The sequence below is a fragment of the Pelmatolapia mariae genome, linkage group LG17, assembly GCF_036321145.2.
Source record: "Pelmatolapia mariae isolate MD_Pm_ZW linkage group LG17, Pm_UMD_F_2, whole genome shotgun sequence".
NCBI classification, from domain to species: Eukaryota; Metazoa; Chordata; class Actinopteri; order Cichliformes; family Cichlidae; genus Pelmatolapia; species Pelmatolapia mariae.
The window spans coordinates 33,858,229-33,882,043 of NC_086242.1; the positions used below are offsets into that span (position 1 = coordinate 33,858,229).

At 40.9% G+C, this 23,815-nt stretch overlaps 1 protein-coding gene across 2 annotated transcripts in view; it reads left to right on the forward strand.

Moving 5' to 3' along the window:
• Positions 1-23,815, forward strand: part of ror1 (receptor tyrosine kinase-like orphan receptor 1) — a 128,211-nt gene that overhangs the window by 78,671 nt on the left and 25,725 nt on the right. The window contains exons 2-4 of one of the 2 annotated variants that reach the window (XM_063460344.1): positions 8,619-8,681; positions 15,493-15,783; positions 16,038-16,077. In XM_063460344.1, coding sequence (XP_063316414.1) covers positions 8,619-8,681; positions 15,493-15,783; positions 16,038-16,077 — 394 coding nt within the window. The remainder of the gene's footprint in view (positions 1-8,618; positions 8,682-15,492; positions 15,784-16,037; positions 16,078-23,815) is intronic. The other variant, XM_063460345.1, reaches the window with a different exon arrangement.

Here is a 23,815-nt window from a genome sequence, read left to right on the forward strand (position 1 = left end):
CAGTTAACCTCAAATACAGGTTTTGGGGCATGCAGAGTCCACACAGAGAGGGCTCAGCCAGAATCTTTTAGCTGCTAGGAGGCAGTGCACTACTGTGCTGCCTGCAAATTTGATGTTTTTTTATAACATACAAATCAAAGCTGGTGACTGTTATGTGTGCGCAACAAATACATTTTGGCCCTGGAGAAGTGATCACATTACTCGCACTTGAAATAAGTGAAGTAAATTGTACATGATCTCAGAAATTATTTATAATTCACCCAAATAAACGAAGAAATTAACCTTTACCCAAAATTTATTATGAATGTCCTATCAGCCAAAGCAGTAATTCCACTTTTAGTATTCTTAACTTGAATTAAACCATTTTCCCTGTTTAGCACTTTGTCTTTTCTTTTTTTGGTGGGTTTTTTTTTTTTTTTGATGGGAAGCAATGTGCCTTTTTTTCTCCACAATTTTTTACATGTTGGAGCAAATGTCTGCTGCAACATGAGCCCTTCCTGTTGTTGCCTATTGTTCTGATCCAAAAAGGCCTCTGTCATGCTGCCTCCTGTCATCTACCTCCTCAAAACCTCCCTTCCCAAGCCTAGCTTGCTTTTCCTCTCTCTTGTGTGTCTCACCCGTCTTTGCTCTTATAAGGTTACAGCGCAGTACTTTCAAATGCAATGCAGGTGTGTGTGTGTGTGTGTGTGTGTGTGTGTGTGTGTGTGTGTGTGTGTGTGTGAGAGAGAGAGAGAGAGAGAGAGAGTAAGTAGTTCCTGTGCTCTCGGCCCCATAATGTCTTCAGTAAATGCTTCCTAAACAGGCCTGCTTTTATATCTTTGTACGCTTTAGTCGAGCTTGGGAACAAACACCTGCACACAAGCACCCAGGTGCAGCTATACAAGCACACGCACACACACACACGTTCACACACACACACACTCCCTCCCCATCTCTTTCTAATGGAATCAGTTTCACCTTATTTTAGGATTATTATGATTTTGGTCATACCGTTACTTCCATTTGTAATAAAAATTCTAAAATGACTTTACCAACATCATTTATTCCAGCTTTTATAAACTTTACATTGCATATAAATGTCTGCAAATTCAAATCTGCATGAAGGATTACTTTAGTCTTCTCTTACATGAGTAGAGGACAAGTTCAACACAATGCAGACCACATAAGCGTCTGGATGTTTTGAACAGTGTTGTGTACTTTGAGTACAAACCTGCTGTAAGTAACTGAAGGCTTAACCTGAAACGTGTCCACTTGAGTTACCATTACCCACTACTTGTTTGTGTTGCCTTTTTCTTTCTTTGCTCAGGTTACCAGATTCTTAGATGTCAACAGTTTTTCACTGTGGTTTCTAAACTCTCCAGCCAACATAAACCCTCACTTTGCTCAGTGGGACAGAAGCCCACTTCTTAAAAAGTCGATTTTACGAGCGGCTCTTTTACTGAGGTTGTTTTTTTTTTTTTTTAGGGTTCTCCTTTTTTATTTCCTCTCTTTCTGTCGTTTCTCTGCACTCACATTTTCCAAATCATCTTCACTCAATTTATCTGTAATTGCCTTGTAGTCCCTCACTTTTCCTCTCTCCCTCACTTCTCACCACTCTTTTTCTTCACTGCCTGTTGCCATTTAGTGATTGTAACTTTTCATTCATTTTTCAGTCTGAGAGTATGAGGCTAATGATTCATTAAGGATTACTGGAATATTAGCTGTTTTATTCAAACTTTACATTGTCTAAAACTTCACATTTTTGAAGAGTAGATGACATAAAAATTTCACAGCTAATTCCTTCATGTAAGTATGCAGGGGATGAGTTGAGTGGTTTTTAGGGAAAATTAGAGCATTTAAAGGAGACGTGCTCAGTACTAGCTTTGTGTTTGTTTGTTTTTTCCTGGACTCTAAGAGAGAAACTTTGCACAATTCAGAGTTCAACTAATCTAAAACCCCAATCCCGTGTTAAATACAGATAAAAACAAATCCCAGTCATCTGCCCATATTTTAGAACGTAGAAAACATATCAAACTAATCTCTCAATTTCAAATGATTCCAATGATTTCATCCAAACGATCTTTAGGTCAGAGATCACCGTATTTCTGCATCATCTTACTATAAAGATACAGTTTTTATAGATGATGGTGAACCTTTCCCATCTTTAATTCTGAGAAACTCTCTATGAAGCTCTTTTTATACCCAAGCATGTTACCGATCTGTTTCTAGTTAACTTCCACTTTTTTGGTTTCAGTATAACTTACATTTCCAGCCTTCTGTTGCCCCCATCCTAATTTTCTTAGAGACGGGTATTTATATTTTTCACGAAATACTAAAATATCTCATTTTCAACAATTCACATATATGTGTAGTATGAATAAAACACGGGTTTGTGAGATTTGCATTGCATTGCATCATTGCATTGTGCTTTTTTGTAACTGGGGTTACATTACAGGTTGATTCAGTATCTGAGACTAGCTGCTTTCCTTCCTTCTTTTTGTTGCCTCTTAAACAGAAGGCTTGACCAGAAGGTTGGTGGGGCTTCTGTTTCCACAGCTGTAGCGGTGTCTTCAAGAAGACCACATTAAGGACATCCTCTCTCTTTGACATCACAGAGACAGAACAGGAATAGAAACTTGCTGAATGGAAACAGAGGCTTGATGAAGACAAATTGTAGAAAGAAATAATTATAATTCCTCATCTGTAGCTTTCATCTCTTAAAGGCAGAAATATTTCATAGTTGCACTGTGAAAATGGTTGGTTTCCCATTCTTCCAGTTAACCCCTGAGTTAGGTCAGTTTTCCAGCTAATAGGGATGGAAGAGGGCCTTGGGAGAGACCCTAATAACAGAGTGGGAGAGCTCATACATCAGTCTCACTCACCACACCAACCACCCTGGCTCCAAACACAGCCCCCCAGACCATATAACAGCATATTAGTTGCTACGCATAACTGCTCAAATTGAACATTTCTGATTTGGTTAAGCTTTACCCTGTGAGGAACCTAGTGTCTCATTTTCTTCTTAGCTCTCTGTTAACTCCTTCCTTTTCCTCATTCCCAAGCCTTCGAGTTTAAAGATTTGCACTAATTGCCATACACTGCTGCGACAGTAAAGTCACACCAATTTCGGAGAGCTTTATGGGGGTTAAGCTCGTGTCCCTGCCTGATTTTTATCATCGTAAGCCAAATACAGCTGGACGGGGATCAGAGGCTGCTCTCATGGAATTTTCTGTGTGGAGATTTGATGTCTGGACTTCTCAGAGGCACCTTCACGTTAACCATTTACTGCATATTTTGCTACTAGGAGTGACACTCAGTTGCAAATGAAAGAGGACGTTCCAAAGCTTTAACGTGAATAAAGTATGACAAAGCAGCCAAGAAGGGAACATGATACTCTTATAAAGATTGTCACGTATCCAGAATTTTGATGGGCGTTCACTGCCATACCAGAATTGAATTTTTAAAATTGTCACTTCTGACATGCTATGGAAAATATGTTCACAGTTTTATTTTTCCAAGTGAAGTCCAATTGCTTGCCTTCGACAGTACTTAGAGGTAAAAATGTTTTTAACAGTTGTGATAATCATCACTATAATAAAAACCAATGGGAAGATATGGAAATCTGGAAAATCTGGAAAAGTAACTTGTGACTTTTGAAATGGAAGTTATTTGAAACTGCAGAAGCACAGCTTAAAGGTAGCTGGACTCTTGTAGTACAAAACTTGCATCCTGATCTTATCCCTATTTCAGATGCCTAAATGTGAAGGGTAAAAATATTATCAAAATGTGACCTTTATCCTGTCGAGGTGTCTCTTCTGTGTTGTGCCATGCATTTTTGGAGTGGCTGAGCCACTTCATAAACGCAACGGCTTCACACAAAACCTCTGCTGATAATGACCAATAGCCTTTTTCACACCTTGGCTCAGTTTAAAGAGGCACATGATCAATACTAGGTCAATTTCCCACTTAAGGGACAACTCCAACTGAGCCTTAAATACCTTGGACTCTCCACCAAGCTTCTCAGACGAGAGGTGAGGTATTTTTGAGAAACTTAAAGAAGTCCAGTCGCTTTTGTTTCCAAGCTCCTTAGATCACTTTGATAGGTACACATTGCTAGGTCTGGGTTGAACCTGTTTTTGACTTTGAAAATTCTTCAAGGCAGAGATTCAGTCTGCTGCTGGAAACATTTCTCCATGATTTTGGTTCATATTTACATGATAGCGTCACACATTTGCTGCAGATTTGCGTGGTGCACATCTATGATATGAATCTCTGTTGGACTGAAATCTGATGACTGTAGAGGCCATTTGAGTACAGCAGACTCACTGTCACGTTCAAGAAAGAAGTTTGAGATGATTTGAGCGTTGTGAAACAGCATTTTGTTCTACTAGAAGAAGCAATCAGAAACTGGGAAGATGAGCTTTAACTCTTGATAGAAGGCAGGATAGGATAGGATATTCCAAATTCTCATCATACCACCCGAATTTCGTAGCAGAAATCAAGACTCATTAGACCGGACAACATTTTTCCGATCTTCTGTTATCCAGTTATGCTGAATCCATGTGAACTGTAGCCTCAGTTTCCTGTTTTTAGCTGATAACAGGAGCACCTGGCTGTACTCCAGCTGCTTCCGTCTGCGTCAAAGTTTGACGCTGGCACTCAGATAGATTCGTCTAAATACCTTGGTTGTTGCAAGTTACTGTTGCCTTCCTATCTGCGCCAACCAGTCTGGCCATTCTCCTGACCTATCTGCGCCAACCAGTCTGGCCATTCTCCTGACCACTGGCATCAACAAAGCATTTCCGCCCAGAGAACTGCTGCTCACTGGATATTTTCTCTTTTTCTGACCATTCTCTGTAAATCCTAGAGATGGTTCTGTGGAAAAATCCCAATAGATCAGCAATTTCAAAAATAGTCAGATCAGCCTGTCTGGCACCAACAACCATGCTGCATTCAAAGTCATTTAAATCACCTTTCTTCCCCATTCTGATGCTCGGTTTGAACTTCAGCAGGTTGTCTTGGGCATGTGTACATGCCTAAATGTGGGTGGAGTTTTCTGTCATGTGATTGGCTGATTATATATTTGTGGTAACACAGGTACCTTTACCTGATATATATGTTCATGTGATATTTCCTGATGGGTGCCAACACGCAAAAAATAGGTTGAGTTTGTTGAAACTCCTTATCTCTGTTTCCCTTCTCAACACTATTTTCTGATCTGCCACCTCAGTAATTTAAAATTTTGGCAACTCTGAGACAATGTTACTGGAAACAGCCTGTTCATGGTTGAAAGACTTGGCCCTGGTACACATATGTGCATGATTTCTTCCTCCCTATATTATGATTCAAGCAATGCGTTTGTTCTTTTTTGGTTATTCATATTGACAGACAGGGATTCAGTACAGAGGTCCACTTAACATATGGGTCTTGCAGTCAGTATCCAAATCGTGAGTCAATCAATGGCCAGAACCACAGCTGATGAAACCTGGGATCTAAACTGACACAAGCACTGTGATGGTTCCTATTTTTAGGTCCTTTTTAACAAACAGGTCTAATACAACAGCTCCCCTCCACTGCTGAGAAACATTAGAAAGCTAATCTCAAAATTGCTCTGCATTTTCTCCTAGATATTTCAGATGATTGTCTTAATGAAAGAGAACAGATGTGTTCTCTTTAAAGGGCGCACAATGTGGGAAAAAATGAAACACAGGAAGTAATGAGCAGACCTTAGACATAACAGCAAAATCGCTGTGCACAAGTGTTTGTTTTTGAACAAAATTATAAACTTCAAATCTTTCTGGAATGATAACATTTTTTTTCTCAGAAGTACACTTCTGCCCTTTTTCATAAACGAGTACTTAGTCCTCCTCCCCCTTCCCTCACTATATTCCCACGACCATCCACTTCTATTGAACTCTCACCTGGCTGCCCTTGGCTAGCTTTGTGTTGGTGAATCTAGTGAGCTGCGACGTCCACTCTCCTCTGTCCTTTGTAAAGCACAGAGCTCCAGACTTCTTAGTCTAACAGTAGAGAACACAGAGTCAATTTAGACTCACCGTGGGGCCAGGACATGCCATAAGACACTGTTAGTAGCCTCCTGGAAGAAACCAGCAAGTCATTCCAAAAGTGCAGAATAGCTTGTGGAATCAGGTAGCATTACAGAAGAACTACTAATTTAGTGAAGAGACACATTTTGATTCTATGTCTTCCCTCTGGGTTTGCTACATATCTCCAACAGTCATGAACATAACACCCATAACTGCAAGCCTGTTGTTGTGAGCCTGTTGCCAAGCTTCCAGACTCCTCACTAACAGGTGCTGAGGCCCAAAGCGCTGCTCATTAACACAGTTCATTTCACAAGCACCACCACATAGTCGTTACCATCCTGACACATTATCACCCAATTAGCGTGACCCTGTGTCAGGCTCCTGGTGCTGTTTGTCTGCAGACTTTCTCTCCTCGACTGTCACCCTGCATGCCACGCACTGTCAGTTTTCAAGTTGTTAATTCAAAAATATTTATGACATGTGTTTAGGAATTCTGTATTTTTTGTGTGTATGTGTGAAACAAATGCACCATGTGTATAGTTAAGTTTGCAGCCAATTCTCAGCTGTGTCCATGCACATGCTTGCATTTTCACAGCCGTTTGTGACTTTAGGTTACTTTCCCAAAGTTGGATGGCAACCATTTGCCTATTCATCATGCTAAACTATCCCAGCCTGCACCAAAACACACAGACTCACACACTGTTGTAGCCGGCTAGAACTGTGGGATGTTGTATGTGAACTGAAAGTTTGTCAGCGGTCTGGTGCCATGAGAATCAGTGAAGGTAAAACTGCTTAGAGTTTTTTGCCAGTTCTTCATCTTTGGCTGTTTAATTTGTTAGGAATCACCTATGACCTGCAGCACTGCACTCTGAAGCTGATTTTCTATCTCTTCTCCCCAGTAATGAAAAGCAGAGAGCAGCTCTGTCTTCAGCTGGCAATAAGAGCGCATTAGGTCCACATGGCTTGTTGATAGGCTCCCTGTTGTACACCCAAACCTTTGATCTGCACTAGCAAATGTACAGCGTTATCACCACTGTTATTTTACATTTAAGAAGCAGTGTGTTTGTGTCTGTACACAGTATTTTACATAGAAAAGTTTCTCCAGAATTGTGGTTAAGCGTTGTTTAAATGTAGGTCCATGCCGCTGGCTCAGAAAGGTTGAGTCTGTGACCCTCTTTTCACTTTGTCACTACCATATGGATTACATTTGGATATAGCTTTAAGGTGTAAAGAATGCAGCTGTAAAGCTGATTGTTTTTGTTTTTTTAAACTAGCTGTTGTAAACACAAGTCAAGTTACCTTGATGTTGCAGGAACATGACAATAATGGTGACAATGTAGGGTCAAGTGAATAAGGCCCAGCCACACAGGCCTAGAGACTCGTCCATCACCATCTGCCATCTTTCAGTCATGTGTTCCCCGACTATTGGTGTGTGGTTGCTGGAGGTTGATGACAGTCTCTGGGAAATCAATTGATAAAGCCCCAGTGACATATGCCTAGAGAATGGTCAGTCATCCAGTGGCAATCACAGGTTGATAGAAGTGCAACCCCCAACTGGTTGGCAAAAACCTCTTTGTAATTGCTTTGGTCACTAGAAAATTGTGGTTTGCATGAATCATGATAACCTGGGCCCAAGCACTCGCCAACTACTCTCTAAAAAGGAGGGAAATTGTAAAAAGTGTGGCACAAACTGGAAACTGAGAGACTCGCTTTCAAACTAAAAGGTTTTTTTGAAACATGTTGGCTGCAGTGCTGAAGCCCAGTTTTCACTCTAAAAGAAGGCATGTTCTATTTCTGGTTTGGGTAGATGTCCTCTACTTCCACTTTGTGATCTACTTTTTGAGTATCGCTACATACAGCAAAACAGTAGTGTTTGCAGGCAAATCAGCCTCTTCCACACTATTTGCTAGCAACCAAAGCAAGCTTAAGGAAGTTTTTAGTGTAGCACCCTCTTTGTGACCAATATCACCTAGCAACAGTCAGGAACCTCCAATAAGGACTCACCCACCAGTTGGGGAATACAAACGTTTTGCTTGCAACCAGTGGTTTTATCAGTGGAGTAGGTGGACTCCAGTGAGTCAAAAGTTATCTACCCTTCTCTCATCATGTCTTGTTTCAAAGCACCAGGATGGTGAGAGTCTCCATTTTAAGTGTGAGGCCTCAAGTGGGTGCTTGGCTATGTTGACGTTTTATAAAAACCCTGTAGTTTCAATTCAAATTTACTTAGTTCATGTCCATTTGTTACATGTTGTATACAGTTAATTATGTTGTGCAGATATCTGATACTGAAAACTTGCTTGAAAGGTTCCAATCATTTGGAACCTTTCACTGAGTTTCCTCGCTAGTTGCTGCTTTTTGCAAACATTTGCAAACATTTGCAGTTTGTTGAGTCTCCGACCATAAATAAATTGTCTATGTCATAAATACTAAAAACACACAAAAGCATCAGTTAGCATTAACATCAACATCATCATCATTTTGCTAGTGGAAAATATATCCAAGACATCAGTTCTTCAACCTTTTAAAGCATTTAATGTTTAAGCATTTAAAAATAAGTTTTGCTTTTCTACTTTTCATTTCCTCTCTTCACAGGATCTGAGTTCCCCCAAGATCCCAGTATGCAAGCTGCCACTTTGTGGAACACCTCTAGCGATGGTAAATGCACACCACACACAAACACACACACACACACCACAGATAACCCATGCATGACGTTCTTAACAAAGCTCACTCTGGCAAAACTATGAGCACATCTGTTAGAGGCAACATGATGATGACATGTTCATAGTTCAAATTAACACACGCAGTGTTGAACTGTAACCCCACATGTGCTGTTGAAATTACTTTAAATGAAGTGTTAAAAATTACACATCCTCCACATGGTTGGCTTCAGCAACCCAGACACCCACTGTAGTGTAAGGCAGTAGGGCAGATAATTGACAGAACAAATTGCACATTGATCTACTCAACATATGGAAATACAGCCACAGGAGCATTGTATTTCTTTATATCTACATCTACTCTTTCTTAAGTGGAAAATACCAGTGTAGTCTCCAAGGTGCTGCTGCTTTTAGTACATCTTCTTACACTTTGCATTTTGACCTCATGTTTTTACCAACATTTGTGGGCTCTGGACATGCACTTGATTACTTCTGAGGTCTTAAGTTTTCATCACAATGAGCCCAGTCCTAACCCTAACCCTGACCCTCAACAATTAGAATATGTTTTTTTTTTTCTTTATATTAAATTGTTCCACAAAGTCTTGGCAATCTGGGAACAAAGAGAACAATCAGCCCAAATGACATGCATCAAATCTATTCAGTTTTTTTGTGGCAAAAATGCCTGTGTTTGTTTTTCTCCAAAATATAGGGATGGAGTTAAGGACAACATATGACTTAATTTCTCTTTGCACAGCATCCATTTTTTTCTTTGTTGCGTCTTTAGCTTCAAGCATATATGGAGCCCTGGGTGGGCTTGTTTGTTAGAGCTGGCCAAAACACTTGGCTTCACAGAGGAACAGCACAATAACTCTTGTGGTTCTGCACTGCATAATCAGTGTACTCCACAGTCCTCTCATGTTTGATTTGCACAGTTTTCATTTCATAAACGCAGGTTATTGACATTATATAAACAGAGTTGGACTCTGATTCACTCACTTGTCTCTGATTTTTCTTTCTAAGCAATCGTCTTAAGCATGGAACTGAGCTTCACCAGAATGTCTTCCTTCCTTGGTTACTTTGATTTTTTTTCCACATAAACATTATTCCTTTATTTCCATTTCCATTATTCTGATTCCTGTACTGCTGATATGAAGAACATTTTAAAGTAAAAGGTCTCCTCGTAACTCCCAGAAAATTTGCTGTCACAAGCTCGCTTGTTTGAGCATGGTAATAAAAAATCGATTGCTGACCAACACACAGGCTAGATAACTGTGAGTAACCTGCGGGCAACACTAGGCCACTAGGAAGAAAAAATTTATATTCCACAAATGGTTGCTGAAGGTTGTTGGAGGTTGCCTGCTGTCGCTAGGGGAAGTCGGTCACAAGGAAGGGGCTGCACCAAAAACCTCCACATGATTGCTTTGGCTGCTTGCAGATAGCATGGAAGGTGCTGACTTGTCTACATACACAATCATTTTGCTCTCTGAACTAAAGCAATACTTGAAAAACTGCATCGCAAACCAGAAATGGAGAACATTTCCCGTCTGAAGCTAACACATATCAGAATGCACAACTTTCACTTTTCCCATTTTGACTTCAAAAGCAGCAGCAGTTTCAAAGTCATTCAATCACTTCAGACAAGTCATTGTGTTCCACTGCAAGGACCCTGTCATTTACCAGCAACCAAAGCCATCGCAAGAACGCTTTCAGCACCGTCTACCTCTTGGGAACTAATTTCACCTAGCAACAGCAAGCAACCTCCCGCAAGAAATCTTCAGCAATCACTTACAACCAATAAGGGAATACTCATTTTTCACCTGAGAATGAATTTCCAGGCAGTCACAAACTGGTCTCTAGACATGTGCTGGTAAAGACGCTAGTGAATTGCTGCCCTGGATTCATGTGCTCAATGACAAGTCCAATGCTTTTGCAAGACAACAAACTTATCAGTAAGTATGATGTATGTGGGATGCGATACGTTTCTGGGTACTTTCTCAACGTTGTTGCCCATATTTATCAGTTAAATTGCACCCCCTCTCCACAGTTTATCTTTGGCTAAAAGAGCAAAAATCTGCCTCTCACAAAGACACACTGACTGGAAAATGCTCAACTTAAAGTTTGTATTTAACTCGAACCTTAGTTTGGCTCTCTCATTTCGTCTGGTTTGCTTAATTCATCTCTTGAAACTCCAACTCTCCCACAGCATCGTTCCCACAGAAAATTCTGTGTACACAAAAGCAGACACACACCAGTTTCTGGACAAGACTGAGCAGTTTAGTGAAGATAATGATTATGTTGACCAATCAAGGATTTTTCAAAAACAGTCATAAATATAATGAGATCCAAACAAATCATCCAGAGAGCTTTATTTTTCCACATCATCAAATATGAAAACCTATAAACGTAAAGTATCTGTGTATGTGTTTGTCATTTAGTGCTCAGCCCTCCTGTGCTTACATCTGTTTCTTATCTGATGGATGGAGGGTGATTGCATCCCTTGTTTTGTCTGCAGGCGGGGATGGTTTTGATTGACCAAACAGGCACAATTCAGGTAGCGTGGCTCTATCAGTATGCATCAGTAGCAGGAAGTTATCGTGCTGAAAGAGGCTCATTACTGGGCTGAAATCAGGGGTGATGATAGTTTACTGAACTCATTTCCCTCCAGGCTTTCTTTCATTATTGCCCTCTGTTTCTTTGTTTCATTTTGTACCCATTTTTTTCTTTACTTACTTCCTTTCCTCTGTTGCTTTGCTGGATAGTGACCCAGCTTTAATTAACTTCACCTTTACCCACAGCTGGAAGCTGGAAGCACTATAGTGCAAGGCCCTCAGTGTATCTGTTGAATATGTTTAGTTAGCTTTGCAGCCACTCGTGTTTCTGAACCTGCGCTTTGTTGACAGGAGCCCGACGGTCACACCCTTACTGTATGTATGTTCACTGAAACCATATAGAATACAATGTTGTGATAAGGTATTGAGTAATGTGTGCAGTTTTCGAGCACGTATAGTTTGTCTCCTTGGCGGTTGTGTGGGTGTGCGGGTGTTTACATATATGTGCCTGCATGTGAGCGTTTGATTGTGCAAAAACTACTGCAAGGAAAATGCAGGCTGATGACAGGGCACCATTTAGCTCCCCTGCCACATTAAAGGAACAGTCCGCAGAAAGGGTTTGAGTTTCAGCATCCTCCTTGTGCCAAATACCACAACACTCACCACGGGACAATTACATACAGAGTGGCTTTGTTACACAGGCATTGGCAGGACATCTTTCTCCTCCTTCTCTTTTTTCCTCTTGACCTCTCTTCTTTTGTCTTCTCCTCTTGTCTCTTTTTCTTTTTTTGCTCTTCATTCTGCTCCCCGCTGCTTTATTATGAGTTATTATAACGGCTAATGAAGTGTGCAGGCACACCGCTCCAAAGAGCATTTTTATTTTCCATCAACTCAACTAATGAAAATTCATGGAAGCAGTTGTACATTAGGCACCAGCCTCTTGTCAATGGAAAAGCAGTAATACGACGTAGTCCACTCACTAAAACAGGGTTGCCAAGCATAAGGCCCGGGTGCCAGAATCGGCCCACCAAAGACTCCGATCGGGCCCAATGGATACCTTTGGACATTTTGAAGGAGGGCATAAATTTTGGACTTTTAACTGTGTTTTCATACATTTGAAAGTATTTCCTCTCCAAGGGCATTCATACAACAACTAAGTAATAAAGTTATAGATAAAAAATTAAATGACAGAAAAGTTCAATTTAAAATTAAAATGGAAAAATATTGGGCATTTTCTTTGAATCAACAGTAAAGCTGAGCAGTGAGCTACCAGAATATTTTCTAGCTGTTAAAATTATACTTCTTTGTCTTATATTAAGATATCTGAGGTGTTAAACTTGTTCACACCGACTGAAAGGGGAAACTTGAGTGGCCCGGCCCACTTGAGATCTAAGTGGGTTGTATGAGACCCAGGATTTGACATCCCTGAAGTACCAGATTACTGACATTCCAACATTCAGTACAGACAGAAATCATAAAAATTGCAGTAAAATGTAAACTACGGCGAGAAACAGAGCCCGAAGCAAACCAAGTATCAGGAAATAGGCACATTATGCCAATAGCGTAGTTATTACTCCTTAATTTTAAAAGCTGTCTAACTGCTTTAATGAATGCTTTCAGACTCATAATTACTTTTGAGAAACAAATCAGCAACAAATTCCAGGGCGTTTTCTTCTCTTTAACTGATTTCTGGACTTCCAGTGCATTTTGACTGACCGGCAGTGATAGATTGCACCACACTTGAGGTCAGAGCACATTTTTACCTTTTGCAGCCGTGAGATGGTTAATGTGACAAATTGAATATACACAGCGCTCCACAGTGAAGTTAAATAAGAAAATATCATTGCCTAATGTGCGTGAAACTGGACTTAACAGACACGGAACGTAATCTCGCCACCGATCTCGGTATGTTTATGGTCGTCTCATGACTTTTAAGATCGTTAGAAACGGTAACATAATCGGATTGGACAAATTCAATTTAAAAGTAAAACAAAACACAAAGTAGCAAAACGGCTGGATAAACAAGTTATGAAAACCAACAAGTGGCACGCGGAGACGGCTTCACTCGGGGAATATTTTCTGTTTGTGTTTGTCGTTGTCATAGATAAATATGAAACAGGTTCACAGCTTTCGGCAAAGCCCGGTGACACATACATTGTGTCTACGTGATGTCATGCTAAAGCATTTCCAGTTTTTATGTGTGGAAATGAAGTGCACACATCAGCGGTGGAGTGGAGGAGTAAATAAAAAGGAAAATTGGATGAAGGTTTACAGTCATTGTTCCAGCTGACTTTAAAAGCATCGACCTCCTGAAGGGTTTGATCTCGCTGCTGTAATGTTGAGATACAGGACTGTATAGAGCACATGGAGAAAAGAGGTCATATTAAGGTTGGTGAAAAATGGGGAGAGGAGATGGTGGTGGGGTGGTACTTGTTAGTACCACAGTGCTGTGTTAAGCCCTCAGTCTTTATGGAAGAAGCTGTGAGTGTGTGTTCTACAACCTGCCAAGCACATGCACAGAGATAGAGGCCATGTGCTCAGGTTTTTTCTTTTTCACATGTTTTTACACCATACACTCAAAGAACATAAAGTACACACATGTTCCATTTTTTCCGATGACTTCTCTCTTCTTTTACAAAAGCCTTAAACAAAGACTGCCCACGATGAAGCTCAATATGTAGGTGGACACCTTTTGCTTGATTGCAGTTTTTCGTCTTACATTGTACACGTTTTACTGAGTTACACTACACATTTTTCTGCCTGACTGCCCCCTCCAACTTTTGTACAGACACTGCATGAATCATTCCACCAACCACAACATGGGATGCTCACAGTGAAAGAAAGCTGGCCCGCACTCCAACCCAAGTAAAGTTTATTCAAACAAGGCCGTTATATGAATTGAGCACTGTTTTATGCAGTTCTTCTATCATCAGCATGTTCACCTCCATAGATGTAGATGTTGATACGGTTAATTTTCTGACCGCTCTCTAACATTTTTCTGTTAACATTCCTTGGAAAACCTTGAAGTTAATCTTGCATGGAATACAGTAGTAAAAATCTGAGTGCTGGTGGACTCGCACAAGTAAGTGTGCGCCTCTATTTATACCCATCAACCTCTCTATTCACACACATTCATTTTTCATTTGACTGGTATTTGAGATTCTCCTGTATGTGCTTTTCCTCATTTGTTTGTCTTGGCCAGTTTGTGTAACCAGGAGCATTTCTGCATACCTAACACAGGTTTTGGGGTTGAGAGAACTTTCCAGAGGTTTTTCATGACATTAAGACCAATGTTTTTCCTGCACATTAAACTCTTAGGTGGCCCTCCAGATAGTTTTTTTTTTTTTTACTGACCAACTTAAGGGGAAAAATACGGTTCTGGATTGAATCACGATTTAGTTCATCTTTGTATTGCAGTGTGTTCTAATAGCGTTACCCTTCATGAATTGGTTTCGATGGCGAGGCACTTTTTGCTTGCTGTAATCATTCCTCTCATTCATAACAGTAATCAAGAGCTGTTTGTTTTGACTGTTTGAAAACAGGCACGAAACACTGGGAACCAGTCATTTTAAATTTGATTCTTCTTTTTTTCGAAGACCGCAACGCAGGTGATATTGCCTCATGAGCTCATACACATAAATCTGAGGGGGAAACCCTCTGGCATCATACAGCCATGATGAAAAGAGAAATTAGGTGTCACAACAGTGGCAACCACAAAATAACTTGTGAAACCAGGCTCTGAATATGTGTGTCTGAAAACACGGAGTTTGTTTTACCGCATTTCTTTTTCACACAGCAGCATGTTTTATTTAATATCTGGCTCTGAGGTAGTATAGTAAGTGTTGTTTGATTTATGTCATCGTTCTTGGGCTGTGTAGTACAATTTTCTTGATTTTCTTCATTCATGGTCTTGTTCGTACATACATATACATACATATATATATGTACACATACATATATATATATGTGTGTGTGTATGTGTGTGTGTATCAGGTATAATAAATTGGCTTCAACAGGGCAAAAAATAAAAAAACCTGCACTTTGCAGATGTTTTTACTGCACTACAAACATCTTTAAGTACATTTAAAAAGAACAAAAAAAACTAAATTAATACGTTGAAAATACATACATTTGATAATCTGTAAAGAATGCATGCAAAGGGCATTTTTCTTCTAGTCACCTCCACATGATCACCATCTGTCTCTTCTTTCTCTCTCTCGTATTCTTTTCTTTTATCCTACCTACACTGCCTACCAGGACCTCACTTCATCCGCCTTGACGCTCCCATGAACAACATAACCACCTCCGTGGGCCACACGGCCGAGCTTTTGTGTCGTGTCTCCGGAAACCCGCCACCCACTGTGCGCTGGCTTAAGAACGACGCTCCTGTGGTACAGGAGCCGCGGCGGGTCTCCTACAGGTCCACGCTGTTTGGATCACGCCTCCGCATCCGCAGCCTGGACACTACTGACACGGGATACTTCCAGTGTGTGGCCACCAACATCCAGGGCTCTGTTTCCACCACGGGCGTGCTGTTTGTCAAGTTCGGTGAGAAGACTTTGTTACCAGTAGCATCTAAGCATCTGTGCATCTCAAACTGATAAAACAGCCAAACATTTAAAAACTTACTGCCATCCATTTCCCCCCCCACCTATTTCTATTTCTTTTCCTAGAGATCTGGCTCCTCATAGCAGCACTCATCTCAGCTGATTCTTCTTGTAGCTGGCAGCTTGCACAGAGAAAAATCTGGGAACAATATTGTTTATCCTGTAGTAAAAAAATCCCCTTGTCTTCTTTTCCAGATCCAGATCCGCTCCCTACGTCTCTGCCAAAAGAGCCCACGTAAGTCGCTTTTCCTCTAACCATTTTTCTCTCTGTCAGTCTATTCATTACCACAATACAAGGGACAGCTTCAGATAAGTTAGTTTGTGAGCAGATCCCACACACAAATTGCAGATTATGAGAGAATTGCATTTTACATATTACTGGAGCTTTAAAACTAAAGAAAGACCTGCTTGCATGGGTCACAAGCACCTCGTCGGTTTAGGTTAGTAAAACATGCAACTTGCAGGTCTAATGAACCAAAGAGATAATATACACTGTAATTTTGTTTAACTAAAGACACATATTAGTGTATGGAGCATTCCTACTTTATACCGAAGTCTGCACATGCAGTTTTGAAAGTGGAAAACACAGCGATGATTTGTATGTCCAGCTACAGCAATTCAATGCTGGTTTGCAAAGAGCTACCCTAAGACGTCCTATAAAGCATATTCATTGAGTAATCACTCACTTTATAACAAGGCCTGGTCTGTAATTTTCCATTTTATTGGTACAGGTCTCATGGGGAACTAAATGAATATTTAATATGAGCCTTTAAAGCTCAGATCTCTCTTGTTCTAGAAAGCTTTTCCACCCAACTGTAGACACGCACATGGTCCATATTTGAATATTTCAGTCCACGGTTTGGAATGTGGACTGTTGGGCACACACATGCACGTACAGTTTGGGGCCCAAAGCAGACACTGACGCACACAGTGCTTTGTCTCTATATAGCATCTAATACACTGATGCTCATATTGGAGAAATTGGGTTACTTTACTTACACACACAACAACTTTAATCAGCAAACAGGGTTTGGTTCATAATGTTAACAAATGCGAAACTTGTGCCATTCATTCAGTTTTAGAGGAAAGCGAATAAAAATGATCCAGATCCATAACAGAATGCCCACAGTACATCACTCCACCAGTTTCATGAAATTGGACCTGCAGTTTTTTTGTGTTGACAGACAAAATGCATTGAAAGCATTGATCTGATTTCTAGTCTATAATTAAGTTAGAAAGACGACGTTTGACAACCTCCCCCCTAAGTATATACATCAATAACAATGGTGTTTGACAACTATTAGAATAGTTTCCAAAGGTAGCTGCATAATCAGAGCCCACCTTCACTAACTTCTGATTACAGTGATTCTGCCCTGTAAGTGGGCCTTAAAATTTGACAGAAACAGCTGAGTTCAGAAAAGAGCAGATCCAGGAGTATAAAGCGTGAATGAATTCTGTCTTCTGGTGACCTTAGTCGATTACTTGAACTCTCCCTTAAATAATGCTGTCTAAAAAGACTTGCATATTTTGTAAGTGGTTTTTGTTAAATGATACTTTAAAGTCACCTAATTCGATACCAGCAGCAAAAGCACCCACAATGCCAATCCTCTAATATGAACATGCAAATAAAATTAAAGGAGGCCTTAAGTGGCAAATAAAAACCAAGTTCTACAAAATTCTTTTAGACAGCATCAAAATACGTTCCGTAAAACATTTTCATGTTCTTGGCACTCTAACTCTGCCCAAATCAAAATTTTCTTTGTGTCTGGCATGCTTCCTTCGTTTTGTTTTAACGTCTCCCCGGTTATTGGATAAAACCTCTATGAAGTTTTTTTCAGTTCGTTTGATTCTTGCAGGATCAAAAGAGACGAAGCTGGATGATTTTCCCCAATGACATTATGGCGAGGCTCGCTGCCATGTTCCATGCGGCGTCCTGTGAATCAAAACTGCTGGCACAAAGCGCATGTCAGACACTTACTATATCCAGTCACACGCTGGCATGAGCGCGGCCTCATGCGCGGCCTCGTGCGCGGCCTCGTGCACACGCGCCCCGCTCCCTCTTAAAACATCTGTTTCTGCCGTTTCTTTTTGTTTACATGTTTTTTTGATGTCTTCCTGTGCAGCCAAATTACAGCTTTCACAGATGATGCAGTTGGTTCACAAAAGAATCACAATGCACTTTCTCAAGGGAAACATCAATAAAAAGAAGAAATTTCAAAGAGACTTTTGGCTTCGCAGTACGGTCATGCTGGAAATAAACTGAAATGGAAAATTGAATGAGATTTCAAGCAGGAGGAAGTGATTTTAGCCTCCTGCTGCTACATACTGACATTCACTCACCAGCCACTTCATTAGATACACCTTACTAGTGTTTGATCGGACTCTCTTTTGCTTTCAGAACTGCTTTAATTCTTGATGAGCAAAGTATGGTCGATTATACGATGCTATCACGTCAATATGGACAAAAATCTCTGAGGAATGTTTCCATGGCCTTCCTAAAACTATGCTATGAGGGGAAAACTAAGGCAGGCTGAGATATTTAAACAATACTTAATTGGTGGTAAGGTACCCAATTTGTGCCAAGAAAAACCGTAACACCACCAGCAGTTTGAACCATTAGTACAAGGCAGGATAGAAAATTCTGACCATGCAGTCTGAGCGTTGTAGTTAGAAATTGCGACTCATCAGACCTTCAAACGTTTTTCCAATCTCCTGTCGTCCCATTTTGGTGAGTTGTGATTTTAGCTGACAGCAGTGGCACCTTTTGTGGTCTTCTGCTGCTGTAGCCCTTCAAGGTTTGTGTTGTGTGATCAGAGATGCTCTTCTGCATATCTTGGGTATAACAGGTGTTTTGTTTAAATAGTTCTTTTTATTTTTTACTACCTACTTTTATTCCTTGTTGTCGGTTGATTGTCACCTTATAGTCACAAAGTAACTATCTTTTCTTATTTGTGTTACTTCTCCCTTCCCATTAGCTCATTCTCCACTGCCCTCTAACACCAATAAGGCATTTTCTTTTTTTGTGTGTCATTTTCAGACCATTCTCTGTAAACACTAGAGATGGTTGCGTGCAAAAACACCAGCTGATCAACTCTTTCAATAATGCCATGTTCAAGTCACCGTTCTTCTCCTTTTGGATGCTTGGTTTGAAACTAGCACTCGAACAGGTGTATGTTATTATAACTGGGACATTGCCAAACATTCCAGTTGTCACACAAAACCACAATTTTCATTCTAGTTAAAATACATCCATATGCTATCTATAAAAGATTTATTTTCATTGTCAAAGTATCATTTTAAACCATGAGGTTTCTGCTCTTGCATCATAGTCACACATCATTTTATAGTAATGTTTGTTAACGTTTATAAACTGCTTTCAAAGGCTTTATACTAGTGATAAAAGTTGGCACAAAGAAAACTTTGATCCAGCAGAACACAGTGATCAGCCTGAGCCTTGAAAAGCTCATCGAGATAGCCCTTTAACAAACTAGACACATTGTACGCCATGGGTGTGGAAGAAATTACCTTCTCCTCACCTTGTTTTCTTTTCTGTCGACTTTTAAAGGAAAGGGTTGCAGTCAAGCGGAAGCAGCGCGAGCTCGAGTCATTACAGTCATTACAGCCTTCATTTAAATAGACAGGTGCCTCCTTTGACAACAGTGGAGGTGCGGTGGCGGCGGGCTGCTGCTCATCATTAGTGTCACGGCCAGCTTATTAGCTGTAAAGTTAGGGTGGCAGCCATCAAGAAGACAAGTTCACCTAATGATGACACTTGGTGACCTTTGGCCACTTACCTCATACCACAGCTGTTCAACAATCAAACCGTCTGCTCCTTTAGAGTTTTCTGAAAGACATCTGGTTTAGAAGCTTGTCAGTTTGTGTGAATTGTATTCATTTACCCTGCACTGTTTTTTTTTTTTTTTCTTTCACCTCCTGCTCCCAAGAAGCTGAAAGTGACAGCGGTGTTCTAGGGAAGAATTATCCACAAGTATTGCTCATAAATTTTGGGGAAAATTTCTCGCCACCCACCTTGTTGAACCTGAACGCAAACTTCAGGTCCTCTGTGCTGTCTTTGCTTCAGCCTGGGCTGAGATTTCCATCCCCTCTGAGCCGAACTAAAAAGTATACACTCTGTGGTGTGCAAAGGATTACAGTGTGTGTCCCGAGGGTTTGGTTTTTAGTGCGGACAGCCTCGAGGTTTCAGCTCACAATCCAAGCAGTTTGTGTTGAATGGAGCTGCCTGAGACCAGAGGAAGGAAGTGCAGTAAAGCAGGTCTGAAATTAGGGGGGGAAAGACACGTAGATGATTGAGAGAGGGAAAGAGACATCTTAAAGTTTAAAGCATGGCATTTTGGAATGTTAAAGGTTTGGTGAAATGAAGATATTTCAGGGCTTCTGTCTTTCCAGATGCCAACAGCTAAAAATGAGCAGCACCAATAGATGGTCAATAATTAAATATGGATATGTGGCTATGCGTGGCATGTCTGTTTACTTATTCTTTCTGTTTCTGTTGTTCCAGGTATTGAACAGTGGAAACCTGAAATTTTTTTTAATTTTCAGGTTACAGCCGAAACATTATACCAGTATTGCAACCCTCTTAATCGCAAATTTTGTCATTTTAGGATACTTTTGCTAAGAGTTGGATGAGATGAGTTATGTGTACATGATGTCAAGGACCCACGGCACACTGCTTTGCAGCCACTCCGGTTAGGCAGCTTTACAGCCGCCTCTCTCCAGTGTAGTACACACAGCTCTCCTGTCAGGTCCCGGCATCCCACTCAAATAGGGAAGGCATAATTATACGATGAAAATCAGCTGTGTCGGTCAGCCTTCCCCTGACACCACCCCTCCCCTACAGCTGAGCCACATACCACACCCCACCACAGTCTATATGTACATTTTTAATATTAACTTACTGTAAATTAGTGTTCGTCGGTAGTGCCTGTAATGTTATTTTGTCTTATGTGATGGATATGTTGCACGAATCAGTTGTGTTTTCATACACCAGCGAAGCAAGCAAGTGCCGCTCCTCTAAATTTTAGAAATTAGATGTAAAACGTCGACGTAGCTTGCGGCCAATGCAGCCAGTGCAGGTGGCCAGCAGGGGGCGACTCCTGTGGTTGCAACAGACAAGTGTGGGCCTAACTTGTCCGAGTGCAGACCAAAAATCCTTTGCTATTGTCCAACACAACAATATGAACTGTATTTTTAATTGTTTTATAGTGATAAGCTGAAAGTGTTATTTTTGAGGCTTCCTATGTCCGTGTTTCCAGCCTTTGATCGAAGCCATTTCACTTGTACAGACATTGTAGCTTTATATTTACAGCCATGCATGGTGTATTTTCCTCTAATATCTGAAAATATGCCTTCAGGTCCACCTGTCATCTGTCCAAGTTAAGCTTCAACGCCTAATTGCTGTGACTTACTTTTGACTCGCATCAAATCTAAAGCGCTGATTCAGTCCACAGTCCATTATTATATCAGCAGTTACCATAATTAAGAAGCAGATTAGTGTGTCAGGGCTCCTGCTTGACATTCTCCTCCATCTTCTCTCCACCTTGGAGATGTTTTCACAGAGCCTGCACAAACACAGGGAGAGGGGGGAAAAGTCTCGCCTGCCAAAATTAGAGCGCCCCAACTTTATTCATTCCCTTTTTTTCTGCCTATGCACGGCGAGTGGGGTGAAGGGAGTGAAAGACAAATACTGCTAGCAGAGTAGGAGGATGATGGCACCATTAACATTTGGGAGTTGCATGTTTTTCTTTGATGCCGGAGTCCGGTCGGGGTCGGGGGCGCTCAGGTGTGATTAGCCGCGTGAGCCGGCGTGAGATTCAGATGTAAGCTCACATCAGAGGCAGTTAAATACTCCCAACAAAAGCTAGCATCTAGAGTCCCCACGCTGCGATAAAGCAGCCTAAAACAGTGGAAGATGCAGTTATTTACTCTCTTTTTCTGTCTGCATTCGAACGAGACTCACATTAGGCTGAACCTGATCTTTAAATGCCTTTTTTTACTTGAATTATAATGTTAAAACACTAAAGGGAGGCACTGAATGCATGACTTGGAAGTTTGCATCATTCATATGGTTAAAGCAGCTGTAAAATATAAAACCTGAAAGATTTTTGTGTTGGTGCCAAACCCACAGAGGTATCACCCAACTCTACATTTCCTTTTAGTTCTGCAGAGCTTTGACCCAAAACCCACAATACAGTTTCTGCATGGAGGTGAAAGGCACACAGGTGTGATTAGCAACTAGCAGGCCAGATATTTTTCCTCAATAGTGGTGGAGACCAAAAGCAGAGCGAAAATAATATTGATCATACGTTTACTAGATGACAAGAAACACAACTAACGTAAGTTAAATGCCGGCGGTGTTTTGTGTCTGCTGGGATGTGTTTTCCATCTTCGTACAGATTGGTTATTTCCTAGTTCCTTTTCAGATTTTCAGAAACAGCAGCTTATATATGTTTCCCCCCTCAAAAAAAAGATGTTGACTTACTGGATATACACGTTTTTAATCTGACAGAAGCAATAAACACACTTTACGTAACACAGCCGCCGATCCCCGAGTCTCTGTCTGTGTTTATAATACAGGGGTTTTCTCGCTGTTTGAAAAGATTAATAACACCGCACCCCGGCTGTCGAGGCTGTTTAAATTTCGCAAAACTTTCCCCCGCTGCTTTTCTCTCGGCGCTGGTAAAAAAAAAAAAAAGTTAAGAAAATCACAAAAATGGCTGTTTTCTTTTTTTCTTTTTTCCTCCTTTCCCTCTCCTGTGCCTCCTTTCTCCTCAGTCCACTCTGTGCCGAAGAATAAAAGAGAGACAGGTTTAACAGAGAACAGATTCTCTCAGCTCTGTTTTCTCTGGCTCCTTTTTTTTTTATTTGGTCAGAGCTCTAACCTTTCTGCTCATTGCTTACACTTAATCTTCCTTTCACTCGCTTCGACGTATCCCCCTTTTTAGGAAGTGAACGGTTGAACGCGCTCGATGAAGGACGCGCTGTGCTGGTTTACTCATCATTAGTGTCCATCAAGAGCTGAAAGTCTTTATTGTATCAATATTTTGTGTTGTAGTGAGTGTGTATATGTATATATATATATGTGTGTGTGTGTGTGTGTGTGTGTGTGTGTGTGTGTGTGTGCGTGTGTGTGTGTTGCGATTAATTTGCCAGTCGATCTCTCGTTTACATGTAACTTGATGACTTGGAGTGATTGCTCCAATCAGGTGTGTTTAACTGTAATATAGTGTAAACACACATTCAGTCTTAACTTTTCGTGTGTGTGTGTGTGTGTGTGTGTGTGTGTATATATACATATGTCCTCTGTATCTCAGTGTGCATGTGGCTGTGTGGCAAGAAACCAACCAACACACTGTATAAGGCTCTGTAATTAGCCAGCTGTCAACACACTAGATTAAATCGACCTTGGAGCTGAGGAGACAACGGCCCGGAGGCGTGCTCCGCCTTTTAGCCTGCTGGCAATCCTGTTGTACACTCAAAGCATCAAAGGGTTAAAAAAAAACAAAAAACAAAATCCAGGAGCAATTTGACTTTGTATAGACGGGACCGTGGCGTGTGCGTGTCCCGCCCTGAACGGTGCCGGGGCTGATTGACAAATTAGTTTGAGGAAGTCGTTTTCATAACGTGTAATGACTTGAAGATGCCACACAAAGTTGACGCTGTAGCTTGACGAGGCTCGTGCGCCTGCAGTAATCAAAACAGACTGAGACCCTGAAAAGTCTTTTCTTCCTCATGTAGAGCAGCTGTTATGAAATGTTTGTGCTTGCAATATCTGTGTAATTGGCACCGATTTATTAATACGGCTTGTAATTGCACACTTGATGTACGGCACTGCCTTCTAGGTGTGTTCTGCAAGCAGGGGGGAGGATAAAGAGATGCCGTCGAGGGGTTTTTAATCTGGCAACGATCAGCAAAGCATGCAAAATTAAACCACAATTAAGCTTTTAAATTGAATA